The 17604-nt window shown below is 38.8% G+C and overlaps 3 protein-coding genes across 3 annotated transcripts; 1 reads left to right on the top strand and 2 right to left on the bottom strand.

Annotated features, from left to right (window-relative positions):
- Positions 1–10899: 10899 nt before the first annotated feature.
- Positions 10900–12535, top strand: LOC105273879 (doublesex-Mab related 93B). The gene is made up of 4 exons (XM_011316572.1): positions 10900–11097; positions 11505–11747; positions 11841–12387; positions 12441–12535. The coding sequence occupies exons 1-4, from the start codon at positions 10900–10902 to the stop codon at positions 12533–12535; spliced, it is 1083 nt and encodes a 360-aa protein (XP_011314874.1).
- A 456-nt stretch (positions 12536–12991) lies between these two features.
- Positions 12992–14819, bottom strand: LOC105273878 (chymotrypsin B-like). Its single transcript, XM_011316571.1, has 4 exons — positions 14744–14819; positions 13995–14344; positions 13612–13869; positions 12992–13138 (listed from the first exon to the last, which is right to left on the bottom strand). The coding sequence occupies exons 1-4, from the start codon at positions 14802–14804 to the stop codon at positions 12992–12994; spliced, it is 816 nt and encodes a 271-aa protein (XP_011314873.1). The 5' UTR covers positions 14805–14819.
- Positions 14820–15267: 448 nt separating this feature from the next.
- LOC105273782 (serpin B3) lies at positions 15268–17180 on the bottom strand. The gene is made up of 6 exons (XM_011316410.1): positions 16811–17180; positions 16499–16678; positions 16217–16424; positions 15932–16146; positions 15495–15837; positions 15268–15425 (listed from the first exon to the last, which is right to left on the bottom strand). The coding sequence occupies exons 1-6, from the start codon at positions 16943–16945 to the stop codon at positions 15301–15303; spliced, it is 1206 nt and encodes a 401-aa protein (XP_011314712.1). The 5' UTR covers positions 16946–17180; the 3' UTR covers positions 15268–15300.
- Positions 17181–17604: the final 424 nt, after the last annotated feature.

Below are 17604 nucleotides of genomic sequence, written 5' to 3'. Positions count from 1 at the left end.
GCAAACCAACAGCCATTCATCAACCTGGATAATGGCACCTTCTGGCTGAGAAATCCCATTACGCGTCCCTCGATTAATTGACCGAGGACTGAGAGTGGCTAGTGGCTGCAGTTATTGGCTCCAATCGACTTTTTTTCAATGATTCTCATGATAAAAACTATACGACTGATGATCCAGTGGTCTCCACAGGGAGCAAACTTCAGGCACAAGTTGTCCATCAATGACTTTTTTTTTCGATTTATTTCTCCTAAAAAAAAAAACACCTCAATCCCAGGTGAACAATTGCAGTTTACTTTTATGACTTTCTCCTCAGTTTCTCATAGCTTTTTGTAACTGGTTTTAGATTGAAGGGTGAGCTAGAGTCACGCGAGTAAAACACCTATCATCCAAACTTATCTGACGTCTGGTTTTGTCCCACGTTCAAGGGGAAAAAAATGGTCAGTCGTCCAGACGTACCATCAAGATCCTCGAGAACATTCCACTGAAATTCTGTGATTTTTCTTCTGCCTTTATTTTCAACTTTTGTTTCTCAGACTGTTGAGGACGATTAGGGGACGAGATTAGAGTGGCTGACGAGAGAATAGACGCTAGTGGCTAGTTTTTAGTGATTATTTTCTTAAATCAAATCCAAGAAGAAGAGCAATGAGATGTAAAAATGTAAAATTGTATGTGGATTTTATTATCTCATTTATCTTTAATTAAAAAGAAACCGTGCAACATGTGTTCGAGTAGCTATTGCTCTCGGTAACAACGAAACGATGAGGCTAAGAAATTTTAACACCTCGCGGGATGATTGAATATACTCTATCTTCTCCCAGCATCGCATCTCCAGGATGTACAAAAGAGTGAAACTTGTTCTGTATGTGGCCCTCCTGGATTTAAAAATAATGATGCTCGCAATGATGCTTGATCGTAATTATGAATATCCTTTTACAGTTCGGTTGATACAGTCTTGAGGCGTGAAATGGAAAATTGACTGCCAGTATAAAATCCCACTGAAACTCCATATCAATGACTTCATCAAAAAGTCGGGCACGTTTTCGATTCCAAAAACGATTATTGGATTCTCCTCGACTCAATGGTTTCTGACGATTTTTTTAAACCCTCTCTACTGAGACACTCTCACCTATATTCTTGAATAACTTGAACCACTGAAATTACCCATTCGATCGTTGGCATTTGATGGCTTTCCCCTGAAACTAGTAAAACTTCTTCTGTAATTTTAAAACGACGGTGTAATCGACCCCCAACCGAGATTGAAATCCGGTTGAACCGTAAAAGAAGCAATTCGTATACAAATGGATTACGAGAGTGGTGACACTTGAATAACAAAGAGATTACGCGGTTTTTTTATTACACCAGGACCAACCCTTCGCCAATTTTGAAAATGCAAGGTGAGTAACGGACACCGACATTGTGGGGAGTTTGATGGGTCCGATGCAGTGAATTATTTTCGCAAAGTCCTAAATCACTTGTTCATTTCAAGTTTATTTTGCTGACCACATTTCAAGACTGGGGGAATGACAAAAAAAAAAACAAGAGCAAGAGAGGTATTCAAATGATCTCCGTCTCAACTCTAAATTTGCTGATGAATTTATTTGATGTGAAGACTCAATGTTTTAATCTGTGAAGAACTTCTGCAGCTTCACACCTTTTTATCTTGATACTAGATTTATTCAAATAGTTTCTACGGACTACCCGAAAGTCTTGAAGATGATGCATGGAACCGGCCGCCCCTTGAATTCCCATGAATTCCCCAGAACGAATGTCCAGATCTGGATTGTCCTGGTCTGACCCACCCCTTTCTCAACCCCATTCATACCATCTCCATGAACATGTGCTCGCAACTAGATCCTTTTGCACGATTTCACTCGAGAAACCCCCCGGGTTTTGTTGGACCTCCACCATTTCACCCCCCGCTGACTCAGAAAAACCCGTTCAATCAGAAAGGGATGTTCACTGGTATCATTCCAATTTCACCAACACTCGGCAACACCTCAACCAAGTAACCAGATCTTCAAGATGATGAAATTCATTATTCCCGTACTGATGGATTTTCTTTCCCGATGAATTTGTCGCATCTGCAACTCGAGGTGTCACGTAGAGTAACACAAGCTAACGTCTAGACACTGTCTCGTCAATTCTAGCCAATTGACCAACCACCGATATAACGAGTCATGTCTGTCTTCATGATGGCTCAAGCGGAAGAGTGCAATATAACGACAACAAGTCATCATAAACAATCAGAAAACTTTGACGAATCCCAAGTCGATGGCTCAAACAAAGCATCAACATCAAAATTAATTCCTAAAAAACTCCCCAGCGATTACTAATTCCTGGGACTTGCGGTCAACTCTCTAAATTCGTGTGGAATTGTCATTAAAAATGACAATGAGGTGAAGAAGGGGTGGGAAGGTAGAAGGAGGCAGTGGGAAGAGAAAGGGGGTAGAATGATAGGAGGGGGCCAAACGGGGCCCCAATCTGTGTTTCCATCTCGTGGCGCGCGCGTGTCCGTCGAGATTCTCTGTATAGGGCGCCCATTCGGGCCCAGCGAGACGGGCCCACCTGCCGGCCGCGAACCCGTGGTGGGGGCCGAGAGCACCCGAGGGGCCTCTCTCTCTCTTTTTTATCTCATCCTCTTGTTTCATTCCCCTTCTCTCTCCCGCTGGCACTCGCCACGGACAAACGCACTCCTCCATTCTCTTGCTGGGCCTCATGATGATTAGATGAAGACACGGGAAATTTTGCGGAAGTTAAGTCGTGGGAAATTGAATGAACAGTCGAATGAAGCTGTGGGAATATTTTATTGTCGGGAAAAAATCTTTGGGAAAAAAATTTGTCTTATTTGTTTATATTTTTACTTGCGGTTTTGGCAGAGTAAGAGTAAAATTGAAAGCGCAATCTATGAGAGTGTGATATTATGGTATAAAGAATCGAGTGATTCGTGGATTGGAGGTAAGTATTGGAGGCAATGGGCATGGGCACTATAAGACCCCTGCCAGGGTGACCCCCAGGGCAACAGCCGCAGTAAATCGCTCTGGGCGATTCGAGAAACGCGAGACCCGTAAATTACGTACTTTGCTCATGCAGAAAGGATCGCAGTCCCTTCCCCGGGTCAGACTTCTTCGTGGGTAATGACGACGAAGAGGGTTGGAATTATCTATCCTGAAAATACCTCTAGGCTCGCTCGTACGTGACAGTCTCGTTGCTGCTGTAACAATTTCCATGTCAAACCCGAGATTTTCATTCAATTCCCAACCTACACATTATTGCATAATTTTTTTAACAATAAAAGAATCAATAATTAATTATCATAATTGTCGTAATCGTTTTAAAAAATGAATGAATGGGTTAGCGAAATTTTTTCCCACACTCTCTTGCTATCCGTTAAGAGATTTTTTATCCTCTCCCAATTTTATTCTACACAGAATGGAAATGACATGCAAATAACTTGAGATTAAAAAAAATAATCGTGATTGACATATGCAAATACCCTAATGAGGGATCTACGAGCGGTGCATGACGTCATGCTGCGTTTGACTAGTACGAAAAGTGGTTTTGATGAATTCAAAATGCCACTGTCAACCGTCTTTGAATCTTTTTTTTTTATTCTGTGTCTCTCTGTAACTGAATATGATTCATCTATCAGCATTAACAATGAATGATTTGAAAAGGAAAGGAGAGGAATGTTTGCGTACAATTTGAAGAAAACTATCAGTGATCGGGCATTTAAGCCGTCAAGGTTCGAAAAGGTTCTTATCAGTAGAGATCAAAATGGTAAATATTATCATGACTCATCTTCGGATCCCTCTCATTCTCCCCAGGACTTATCACGACTCGTATATTTTCTGAAAATCTATTATATATTATTATCTATTATATGCTCGTAAAAAGGGCTGAGTCAATTTTTTAAAATAAATAACTAAAAATTGTCTCCGCGTGTTACAAATAAATAGAGAATTTAACTGAGTAAAAAAAAAATTATGATAATATCTCTCCCCCTCCACTGGCGTTTTCATGAATCCCTTTGGAAGAATTCGAATGCATATATTTGAAAGTAAAATGTCGAAATGGAAATTTCAGCTGGGGTGCGCCTGAGATGCTCAAGTGCACCTACACAAATCCAAAAGATGCCATCAATCCGCCTTGACATGCAAATATCTCGACTGAAAAAAAAATTTGTCCATCTCCTTCCCCGGTCTCTTCTTTTTCGTCTCCTCATGACCAATTAATCACTCCCCTGTGCATACGAGCAAGATGGACACATGCACATGTACACAGATCTACAGGGACAATTGTACCTGGACTACTGGGCAATTTGTTACAGCTGACGGTGAGCCTTGAGAATCGTTGATTCGGGTTTTCTTTTCGCCAGTCACTTTTGGATGAAATGCCGACGATAAATGTTTATATATTCTCAGTGGCAGGAGAAATCCCCCAAAGGCAGTTCGATTGGAATATCTCCAAGTTGTCACACGGTTTCATATTGACGAGACACCTGGCAATTATTAAAAGTGATTTTATTAAATTCACTGGGACGAGAATAAAGTGACAGGATAAATCGACAAAGAATAACTCTAATCTAAAAATCGTAAAACGTCGATAGCATCGATTTTTTCATGAAGCCTCTCTTCTGTACCGGTAAGTCGAGTTCTGCGTGATTATTTTTTTTATTTATTTATCTCCAGAAAAAGGAAAGGGGCTGGTGTTGCTGGCGTATATGACCCGGACATACTCCTCCGTAGTAGCTACTGCATAAAAGATTGTAGTGTAAAAATTTCACGTGCATATTAAACTTCATTTCACTTGTAATAAAGTCTAAGTCTTTAGGGGTCATCCGACGTAGAAATTCTTACGTTAACATCCTCCCGATGGGATGAAAACTGGTATTATAACCCTATCTACCCACACGTGATACTCAATAAGTGCAGTAACTCCTATTGGGCCCTATCATAAAAAATGGCGGGCAGTAATTGCACGTGGAGATTTCATCCGGAAATTGTTATCGAGTGCACAGTACAGGTGTCAAATTACAAATTGGCGAACGCCATGTTCCTAGAGAATTTTCGAATTTCACTGAGAACGGTGTAATAATTTACTGGCATGTTAATTATAAAAGTCATTATAACGATTATTATTGCAATAGTTATGGGTTTTTTGCTTTGTAGGGTTCTTTTGCGAGTTTTACGATGAAAAGACGATAATCGCTTAATTTTCGGTGGAATATTCTCCGAGAGCAACTCCAAGGGGTAATATTTTGATGATGGAAATTTTGAGGTTTTTCGTACGAGATAAAGGAGAAAAACAATGGCGACGACACAACTCACAAGAGGGAAACAAAAGACCCCAGGTTGGCGGTCGGCCACCAAGATGATATCACATATTTTACGATCATTCTGTGGATACTTTATGCTCACCCTCTGCGCCCTCTCCACTCCCTTTTTTTTTTCTTGAATCTCCCATTCATATATTTTTTATCTTCCTGGCAGAAACCTGCAACAGCCCAGTTCGACGTATGCGTTCCTCTGGCTTCGGGTCAACGCGGGGTTTTCGTGATATAAAAGAATATGTGCAGATGTCATGATGAAATATATCCAGCATTTGGAGCCCGATCGTCTCTAGAAATCCGGACTCAGGGGAATTTAATCATGATTATAGAATTAATGTTAAACATATTGAACATGAGAGCAATTCCATCACGTACTCCATTCCAACGACAATTTCCTCGGGTATCGGCGGTTTGAGGACGGAACCCACAGCCTCCGAAGGACGTTGGACACTTGACCACCGATTCCATCATTCCATATTCCCATCACGTAACTAATTTCCTAGAAGATAACGTTAGTGAATCTCATTATCGATTGGTTAAAAGCGCAGCCTAAACGTTACTTTCATTACTTCAATTTTTCTCACACAAACTCACCTTTCACCGGGACTCGAGATCATTTTATGATGATTCTTCGTGATTTTTTTCTGTTTCCACGGGCACTTTCAAGACCACTGATACCTCGGATAGAGCTACCACGATCGGATAATGTGTGAATAAATAAATAACACGAATGCATCATGAATAGCTGGAGAATCGACACTAACGATGCGTTGATCCTGTCAGCTGAATGATCGGTACTTATTCTTCAATGGAATTCTTCACTCGTCATCACGAGCACAATGAGGTATTTAATAAGAAGGATTCATTGCACGTTGAATGAACCAATCTAACTCCGAGGGGAATTCATTTTTTCCGAGACATCTCAATGAATTTGAATTCCATGAAGCAAAAAAACAAAATTACCAAAAGACCGGGGCCCCCTTCAATGAAGTCTTGTTTCTCTGTGGAAGATGATCAACATTGATTGAGCGAAAGAGCGGAAAAACGTAATTATAGTGTTTCTGAGAGTTTTCAAGTGGAGATTTAAAATAATCTGAAAAAACATAAAAACCCGTAACGAACCGGCATTACGACATGTCTCCCCAGTAGCGCGTTTGACCTAGCGCCGAAAAGAACATAAATTCCATGGAGATTGTACAATTTCTATGGTGAGATTCTTGGCACACGTGTCTCATACCAAGTGATGTTTGCCGCTATATTCAACAGATGAATGAAACTCTTTGACGGACTCCCGAGGTTTCTGGAGTGCCTGACAGATTCTATCTTCAGTCACCAGTTTCTTTCGAAATTTGTGGGAATTTTAATTGCAACCGGTCTCATTAACGAGTGACTCTGCTTTATTAGGTATTTATTAAGAGGATTTCACAACCCATTCGATTTTCCAGCTTCCCTCAACACTCACAGCTGTTGTGGATGTTTTTTTCTCTACCATCCTTTTTCGGATTCTTTACCCCTACCTTATTTTTGCTACAAAGGAAAGCTCGCCTGATCTCTGTAAAAAAGAATCCTCCCACAATGAGTCCATTGTCCCTCACCCCATTCAACTCATTTCAATCCCTCGATTTTTCAGTAATAAAAAAAATCCACTGATTCCTCAGAAATGTGGAGTTCGGCCAACGGTGACGATTCCTTTGTGTATCACTGAATTGAACTGGAAAAGAATTTTATTCACGTGACAAAAAAAAACACATCGTCCAAGAGTTGAGTTTCTTTCAATTCATTGTTTATCAATTCATTGTTTATCAATTCATTGTTTATCAATTCATCATCTTTTATTGATAATTTCAGGGAGACATCGGCGGTCCATCTGTTTAATCGACGAGGCCACATATCTCGAGAACTGCCATTTCTTGAATTACTGATTTTTTTCTCCAAATGTTGACAACACGAATCGATAAATGGAGGAATAAAATACATAGATCACAGACAGGAAGTAGAGATAGCCGAATGATTCGTCTCGAGCAGAAGTCAGGACCTTCGACGAACCGGAAATGGAATATGGCGGGATGGTATAAAAGTCCAAAAGGGGGGAAAAAAAAAGGACGAGTAACCACTGTGCATACATCTCCAGTATTTTGTTTCTCTCCTTCATACCCCATTGCGTAAAAGCGACAGTCCGACGTTTTCGCTTCTACGTATCTCGTGGAATGAATAAAACATGCAGTTGAGCCTTCGGCATTACTCATTAACCATCCGCGTCTTTTATTCTCGGCTTCCCCTCGTACGAGAGGCATTCATTTGCTGAGTTTAGAAAACCTGGAAATACGAGGCAAGATCAACAGGAAAATGTTCAATAATTTTTTTGTAACGCATTCATCACGCTGTCCTGATTTTTTTTTATGAAAATTGGATGCGTTCAAAGCTCTACCAGATATTATTCTGGGTAATCTCGTTGAAGTAGACTCTCGTTATGGACGTACACAGGGGGTTAGAGGAGAAGCGAATTCGGGGAATTCCAATCTATGCCACTACCACCACCACGCCCTCACTGCTATCGTAAACGGAATTTTCTCACAGCAAATTCCAATAGGAGGGAAATTTATTTTTCGGCTTCATTCTGCCAAGAATTTAACGAAATATTGAGACAGAAATTGAGGGTGTGATTATAATGGGATTCTAATGTAATTCCGCGAGTGCGAAATTTTAATATTATTCAATTTTATAATTTATTTATCAATCATGGCAGAACTTCGCATTGGAATTAATGCGTTGAACCGTTCTGGGAACTGAAATTTTTACGATCTACTCAAGTTTGAACGAAGAAATCTATAAAAACCCGAGATATCCTTTCAGAAAGACCAACAAAAGCCACCACCCCTGTCATCCTTTCCCATCAGGTAGTGCAGAGCTATAAAAAAAATTCGGGTAGATAATACTGGAGTTGTTGACGCAATATCGAAAGGGGAAATGCTTCTAGGGTTTCCAAAAAATAGAAAACCATGGATTTCTAAGAGTTTGAGATCCGAATCTGTCGGAGAGGATTTTATTCATCACTATCCCGAGGAATTCGAGTGAATGGAGAAAAAAAATCGTATTCAACTTTCTTACGGTTGAAGGTGATATCTTTACCGATTCCACGCATGAAAATCCCAGAAAAATTATCGAAATATTTATAAATAACTTGAACAAGACTGAAGTGAATTTTCTAGTCATCTCTATTGACAATCGTATCCAACCGTTTCTCTGGTTTATTGAGCTACCAAAATATTTATTCATTTAATTGCTGGGATTATTCTATTCACCTCTGGGATTTTAGCCTACTGATATTTTAATGTCTCAACCCGTCATAAAGTGACAACTTTGTAGCGGAACAGAGGAACGGTGGAGCGAATGGAGAAGCTGATCGTAAAGTATTCTTCCCACTCTCATCATATTGTTCGTCAGGCATAAATTTATCGCGAAATGGATGCAACCACTGAGCACGTAACAACTTACATTCAAAGCTCAGACCCAACAAAATCGGCTATTAAAAACAAGTACAAAGTAGACGGGATCAGTACTCGTCCCCAGCATCCACATTTGTTGCTAATAAAATGTTACAAATTCATTGGATGTAGGGTAGTTTATGACCGAACCTTCTATCAGAAATGTTTCGTTTCACAATCCGACGACCTCATATAAAACCCTTTTGAGTTCCGGCTTTTATTTGGGTTCTTAAAAAAAAACTTTCAACGCATCTGAAAAAGGCATGATTGATTCTTTTTTATCTCGACCCCCATCACACTCGACAACTTGATTCAAAAAATCTTATTTACTTATTTTTCTGCATTAATTTTTACAGCGACACAGTGAAATGGATACCATTAAAAGAAATTCCTGTAGCCAAGAGTTTCTTTGATGGTCACAGATGGTCAAGTGGTGTTGACGAGTGAGAATCGGTCTTGGGGTCTCTGATAAAAAATTGATAGAGCAACTCAAGGGTTTATTGTGAAGAATAACGGATACTATAGTTACAATTTCCAAGGAATCCCGATAAGTGGCGGTATATGGTGCAACGTAATGAATTTCATTCGCAGAAATTGTCAGTAAAAAAAATTTATCACTCCGTGGATTGAGAAATTAAGAAAAAATAATTGCTCGACGAATTCCGGGTAATCCTGTTCTTTTTTCTTTTCATTTAATTATCATGACCTTCGATTTTGATTTAAAAATAATATCGATCTTTGAGATACTTTTCCTTGGCGAAAAGAACGGCCCTGACTCACGTTTTTAATTCACCATTGGTCGGCTCGTTTCGCAAATCCTTTTACGTTTAGCCGTGTGTCGTGTCGCGCGTCTCGAGTTTAATGGCCCAGAGAGAAAACCGATGGTAAAGGGGAGAGGACGAGGGGGCAATGATGGTCACACGGTACGTCATGAGTGTACAGACAGTACAGCTTGGGGGCCAAATGCCTCTTGACCATAAGGGAGACAACATTGACTGACAAGGCGCAATCCCTCCCGAAGGTGAATTCCAGTGGTTGGATCTCAGCAATAAATCCACCTTGGTGTTTACGGGAAGAATGGGTGGACCATGGGGACAACGTGTCCTGATCCTGATAGTACCTCGTGGATGGTGAGGTACCAAGTATGGGCAACTCCCCACGGGGACACTTCGTTAGGCAGATAAATAAATACCCTCGCATATTTCACAGGACTACATTGACCAATCCAAAAACTTCAAAAAAAATACTTCTAATCCCCCAGGAAGTCACTTTATTATTTTCCCTAGAGAGGATCCAAGCGAATTATTCGATGCCTAGATTTAAATTTATCAACTTATCAGTTATAGAAAGCTAGTTATTTTTCTATTTACTTTCTGTTGACTTCCACTTCAGTTTTTAAATCTCCGAAATATGGACTTCCCGCTGGATGATGAGAGGATTCAGCTCTAGGTGGCAGTATATCCTGGGAATGACTCTCAGTACCATCTTCTCGTAGATTTCGTAAGCTCCACGAATTCTTACTGACTTCTCCTGGACGGATACTGCAAGATCATTATCGATTGTCGGTATTTAGGAAATGAGATAAATAGTGCAGAATTAATTATAATTCTTCAATCATCATAAAATCGTTTAATAACACTTTTTAGTAATGAGTTTTCGGTGAATCGCGTTCTCCGCTTTTTTAATACATTTACGAAAACTGGAAGGAATAATAAATTTTTAATTGAAATTGTTGTTCATCAGCCTATCGCCCATCTTAAATCGATCTATGAATAAAATTTGAAAAATATCTAGTGGCTGAAAGAAGTTGTTACACACCAGTAGGAGTGGCATAGAAAGTAAACAAAGTCTGAGCCAATCCCAGGAAAGGGTGGTCCAACGGTTGTTTATCTTTCCACCGGCTCTGGAAATGCTGGAGGCATGTCTTAACACCTCGAAACCGCGCAATAGCGTCTTTTCGACTTGAACTTCTTCATCTCCCAGATGGATTGATAAGATATTTTCAGTCAGTGGTTAACAGCGAGAGAGATTGCCAAACAAATTTATATCGTTCTCTAAATCTAATACTCGATTGCTGAGGATTCAATGTTGCGGGTAAAATTGAAAAAATATAAAGACAGTGATGTACCTGATGCGAAGCAGAGACGACCAAAATGTGCAAGATGTCGAAATCATGGATTGATTTCTTGGCTGAGGGGACACAAGAGACAATGTCGGTACAGAGATTGTCTCTGTGCAAAATGTGCTCTCATCGCTGAACGACAAAGAGTAATGGCGGCTCAGGTAATAATTTTATTCAATGAAAATACGAAACCGTCTCAACAGGTTTTCAATTGTGAATAAACTCAATTCCTCATAAATTATGATCGTAAATAATCATAAATAATTATAAATCATCAGAAATAATCGTAAATAATCGTAAATAATGATAAAGATGATTATCCCTCACTGATAAAATTTCCTTGAGACATCATTCTTCCCCCAATGACATACTGCTCTCAAGTGGAATCCATTAAGGTCTTGGATTGTGTTTCATTGTACATGTTTGCTCAGACATTATGATACTTGACCTTAAATCCACATTATGCATTTCAATTCACCCCTTGGACGTTCCTCCACAAATATCCCCTCAGATTCATCTGATATCAGCAAACAATGAATCGAAAATCCAGACAAATAAAAACCTGCAGGTTGCATTGAAGAGGCAACAAGCCGCTGAAGACGCTATCGCCCTGACGATGGCAAACGTGGCGACGGGACAGGAGTTCAATCACCTACCTCCTGGAAAAATATTTGGCATGTCTGTCACTGCACCTAACACCTTCACCCCGATATCATGTCAACCAAATGAATCGAGATTTATCTCTGATAATTCAAATAAGCATAACTCTGCTGAAGGTCTTGGAGAGCATTCTGCAGCTGATAAATCTCATGTGAGGACTTTGTAGCAATAGGTCTGCAATATTATCTGTCATAACAATCAATTTGGAATTTCCCAGATTCAGGGGAATGCACATCACCCAGAGGCTCCATCCAACTCTCAGAAAGAAGACATTAAAAACCCAGTGCAAAATACATCTGATGTACCAGAGAGTTCCATTGAAACCCTCGCAAGGCTTTTTCCAAGCACTAAATTATCGGTGATTCAACTGGTCCTACAGAGATGCGGTCAGGATCTTCTGAAGGCCATCGAGTACTTCGCAAGCAACAGCAATTTCATCGGCTCACCATATTCCGCTTTTCATCCCCTAGTTTCAACTTCATCTGAAGCTAAATCCTCAAGTTCTGTCCTTTCTCTACCGTCAATCTATCCGGGAAGTCTTCCCAGAAATTTATACACTGACAGCTACTACTTCCTCAACATGCGGAGGAATCAATTACCCTGCAATTGTGTTTCTGAAACAACTTCGTCTCATAAATTAGACAATAGCATGTTTGGTGTTGGATATAATAATTACGTTAATGTCAACGCATTACAGCAATTGCGGGAACACAGCAGTGATTCTGAATTATTCCATTTGCCATCTGTCATTCCAGGGATACCGTGTATTCAGCCAAATTGCACGCAGTGTTGTAAATATATTTAATTCAATACATATTTATTATTAATGTTCACTCTCTTCCAGTGATGTACGGAAATAAATTATCGTTTACAGTGAAAGTGAAGTCATACAGTAAAATTGTTTCTAAAAAACCAACAATCAGTGATTGGAAGGACTAAATATTTTCGTACGGATATTATGGAATTTCAGGTGCAGTATTACCACTGAAATGTAGTCATTGAATAAAACGTAGTGTGTACTTTGTATTCGATAATGTTTATCGTGCCAATGAAATAGACCGCGGCGAATCGAATTAGGAAAATTGAATCGTTTGTACAAACACAAAATGAAGCCCGAGTTCGCCTCGGGGAGGAAATATAACTTACCGCAGATTTCAGTTTGCTCAGACTCGAGTTTTTTGGGTAAGAAAAATAAAAGTGGAAAGATATCGCCTCAGGGTGTACACGTCTCGCTCGTGTGACTTGAATGCGGCAATTTTATCGAATTAGGTGGTCAGTAATGTGATTTGCAGAAAGTGGAAGCTATCGATTGATTTTTATACAATTTATTTATTCCAATGATGATCATTTATTTATAGCATTCAATATATTTGATCGCATCTCAAAATTCATTGGTTAATGATTTTTAATATGTTCAATCCATTGTTTGTATGCAAAGACATCGGTAAAAACACTTGCGAAATCACCAGTGCATTCATAACTGTAGGAAATCACTCCGATAACTTCTTTTTTAGTGTTGTAGAGAGGACCACCACTGTCGCCCTGTGAATGATCAAAAATTAACGGTGAACCAAACCATCATTGAATAAAATAAATTATAAATTATTATTAACATTATTATTAACAAGGATTGTACCACTCGGCCTGAGACTTCTTCAACCTGAATATTTTTACTGCGATTATCAAATGAAATTGTTATTTATTATTTTGATAGAGTTCAGAGGTCTCACTACGCCCGTCAAATTTTTTATTTTATATTTTATATATTTTATATTTTAGTTTATAATTACTCCCGACAAAGGATGCTCTTTCTATGTTTAATGTAAGCTGACAATTATTAAAGCTAGTGGACATTTAAAACTTTAATGTTCGTGTGTGTTATTTAATGTCCTGGAGTTAAAAAATTTTTATGTCATAGGTACTCGTAATCCGAGATTTTACCCAGCGAAGCAATGGGAGTAAATAGTATATGAAACACAAGCGTAATGGATTTTTTAACTATAGGTGATACTCACAGTACAAATGGAAGCTTTACGATTACTCCCCTCCGCACAGATTACGTTATTTGGAAGGAATGGATCCCGATGGGCTTTACAGAAATTAGTGTCAAGAACTTTGAGACTGATTCCCTGGAGATTTTTAGATGGTAAACCCGATTCCTTTTCATCTGTCAGTCCCCAGCCAACGGCTGTAGCTAGAGTATCGGGTTCAAAGATGGTACTTGGTAGTGGAGAAATTTTTTGGAATTCGTTCTCCGAAATTTCAGTTTGGAGCTAAAGTTTAAGGAAATACAAAAAATAAATGAAATTTTAAAAAAATAATGAACAACCAAAGGCTGTTTATTAAAAATTTTGTTTTTCATAGATAAATTTTCAAGTGTCTCAGATTATGATATTACCGTCACGACCGCGAGATCTGCCTCTGAATTTCTATCATCGATTTCTCCTTGCCACTGCGGATGTATATCGATATGACTAGCGAGGTAATATTTCAAGTTATTACTGTCGGTTAACTGGTCATGACCGGGAATTATTTTTATTCCTGAAGCAGGTGCTACATCAAAATTGCCCACGGGTTTAGAGCCACGGGTGAAGCAATGAGCAGCCGTTAACACATGCTTGAAGCTAATGAGCGTTCCTCCGCAGAGATGTTTCCCTGATAATCGCTGCAAAACTACTGTCGAGGGAAACTCCCCGATACTGATGTCTTTCCCATGGACAATCCTCTGAGGAGATCGAGCAATAGCCCCTGCAAAACGAGAATTAAAGTACACAGAGAGAAATATTCAATAAAAATTACGTGTATTTTCCGTAATTCTGGAGCGAAATGTGATTGTCGGAAATTTTACGGAACTGTCACGTAATTTTTATCTAAAGTTACGGAATTTTTCTGCCGTGTTTCATATTTTTTATCTGAATTATCGATGAAAAATTACGATACCGTCACTTAAATTTTTCGAATCGACTCCGTAATCGAAAAGTTCCGTAATTTTTACTAAATATTTCTCTCCCTGTAAGAACTGGGGAACTTATCAGCAATAATACCCTAACAGCTGGAAAATTATCGTTTGCCCCAACTTAGATCAAATGCGTATTTTTTATTGGTCGAGATCCCGACAGGAGAAATAATCAATAAAATTCAACTTACCGCCGATTATTCCGAATGCTATCGATATGGCTAAATTGAAGAATCTCAGTCGTGACACCATTTTACATCGGCGATATCAAAACCGCATGGTGAATATTCGAATTTTTCCTACGGTTTAAATACCCGAACGTCAGTCAATTATTCAGATAACGATTGGAAGAACATCTGTACGAATAAAATTCCGCAAATATAATTTTTTATGTAGGTCAAATAATTTATGAATACGCAAAGTTGTGAGGACTGATTGACCGCGCGTGCGCAGTTTACTAGCCCTGGGTAACAACCTATCATATTTTCACACATTTAAATAAAGTATCTATTAACTAATATTTGGTAACGTCATTACGACAGAAGAAAATAAGACCGTGGAAAACAATTCTTGTTCAATCTCTCCGCTAATTCTAGCGACGTGCACTGCTTTATTTTTTTTTTCGTCTATATTGTCCTTGTCGCACTTTCTCCTCCATATGCCTTGTATTTTTTAAGAGACTTACTTAGTTAATATGGAAACAATCATGGTTTTGATGACATTTATTTCTTGGGGCTAAGTTGTACATTTACCAATCAAATTTCTTGAAATGTCCATCGAACAGGACAACAAAGTCTTTGGATAAATTCAAGCGCTTGATAATCGCAAAGTAGAATGGCACGTCGGTTTTCAAATCAACGGGCGCTTCTGGAGCTAGAAATAATTTTCATTCATTAGATATTGTTGATCATCATAATATTGACAAGTCTTTTGTCGTCATACCTTCCTGGTTTTCACTTTTCGACTCATCGTTTGTAATTATTGTGACAGCCATTGCTCTGGTGTTTTCTTCGTCGATTTCGATGTACGTTTTTTGCTTTATGCTGGAGATTTTGAAGGGATCGGTAGCTATTCTGTTGAATTTGTTAAATCCCTCGCGAAAGGCAGCTCCGCCTAAAATATCGATCAAATCGATTGTCGAGGTAATTCTGAATCTAGGGATATGGAAATTAACATTGGCATTTGTTGACATATTGAAGAGAGTGTCGAGACGAATATGGCGGTCAAGATTTGTCCAATCTGATGCATTTTTGGACATGATCAATACTAAGCTCAGATCTTCCTGCTGCAGAATAACAACAATATACGTAACTTTAAATACCAAAAATGTTGTTGTTGGAGTAATCAAAGAGTCTTGGCACAAAAAAAAGTGGACATACCTTGTAAGGCATCTCGACAAATAAAATTCCAACTTTGTCGAAATTTACATGTTTTAATTTTTTTGACACATTCATCATATGATAATCATGAATACATCCATCTTTATCGTAGCTACTACGTACTTGGTTGTCGAACCAGGGCAATGGCGTTGCCCACCAACTGTTCATCTCAATAACATTGGCAAATACCAAAATCGTGTTGTTACTCACATCATCTGTAAGAAAAGTAATCATTCAGTCGCCAATGAAATACATGTGATAAAAATAATTAAACTGATTACAAACCAGAGCTGATAATGTCATGGTTGTTTCCCCTTGATTGTGCATGCCACCAGTCATTAATAGTATTGATTGCTTGTTGTGGATCGCTATAATTGACTTTTGTAATCCCAGTTTGGAAAATGTTGCGCATAGCGAAACGGAATTCCGTCTTTATCTGCAGATCCTTACTCGCGAAAATTAGACTGCTCATTCGCGAATGTCCAGGGGATTTCTATCGATGGAGAATAAATAGTGTAATTTATTTGTATTGAACGGCAATAAAATTTAAATTCACGAATAACTTACGAGTACATCTACGAGAGCCCTCGTGTCTTCTTTTTGGAGTATCCCGTTCTTACTGAAAACCAATTTTTCTCCCAACACACTCGATAGATTTTCATTAACTCCATAATCCAGCATGGAAAGACTTATTGACGCACCAATGGGTGAGGATACAAAATTGCCTTCAACGTTCACTCCGTATGTCTACATAAAAATTATTTAACGATTTCTGTTTTATATCATTGCTGGATTTAATTTCATTTGAATTCGAATCTGTAAGCCTCTTGGATTCGTAAGTTTGCATGTTCACTACTTAATTATCTAATCACTACTCACCGTGTAAAATTGTCGAGCGAATGTGTCCCTTCGGGACAATTCATGAGGCCCTATCTCATATACGTTCTCAGGAATAAAAGGACCTAGCAATCTACAAATTCGAAGTACCAGCAACAGAAAATACATCAGTACCATTTTATTAGACTGAATAGATCACTTGTGTTCCCTGATCAAGCACTTAAATATTTTTCTGATCGATCATGCCCAAGTTACAAAATTCCTCAAAAGTGTGGCAACTCAAGTTTGTACGTGGCACATAATAAGATTTGAGAAACGCCGAAGACGAAACTTATATTATTTCTTATCACACATGTTTTGGTAAGTAATTCCTTATAGTCTAGCTTTCTGGACAGTCTTTAATACGAGTCGCGCAAGATCCAACGGTAAGAAGATAAGGGATCACTATTTTTCATCGGTTTATTAAGGTCTATATATGAATTTAGTCTGGTAATTTATTTCAGTGACAGAGATTGGCGTCATCCACAGCATATGACGTTTCCATCCAATGTTCAATGAATCGGTAAGATAATGAAAAAAAAACTGTTCCAATATTTACAAAGCCACCAATGAAACGTTTTTATTAGCTGACACAGAAGTTTAAGAATTTCCGCTGCACGTGTTGGAGGTCACAAGAAAGATCATAAGATCATAAAGACGCCGTTCATGTATTCTTATTATTTATTTCTTCAAAAATCCATTTGTTTTAAACAGTGAATTGAATTAATTGAAATACCGCATGACGTCTCCGGGCTTTCTCGACTTTTCCGGTGCGACGTAGGTGACAGCTTCACGAG

The sequence above is a fragment of the Fopius arisanus genome, unplaced genomic scaffold, assembly GCF_000806365.1.
Source record: "Fopius arisanus strain USDA-PBARC FA_bdor unplaced genomic scaffold, ASM80636v1 scaffold00007, whole genome shotgun sequence".
NCBI lineage: Eukaryota > Metazoa > Arthropoda > Insecta > Hymenoptera > Braconidae > Fopius > Fopius arisanus.
Note: the sequence above shows the minus strand (reverse complement) of the source record. Positions and strands in the feature narration are given on the sequence as shown.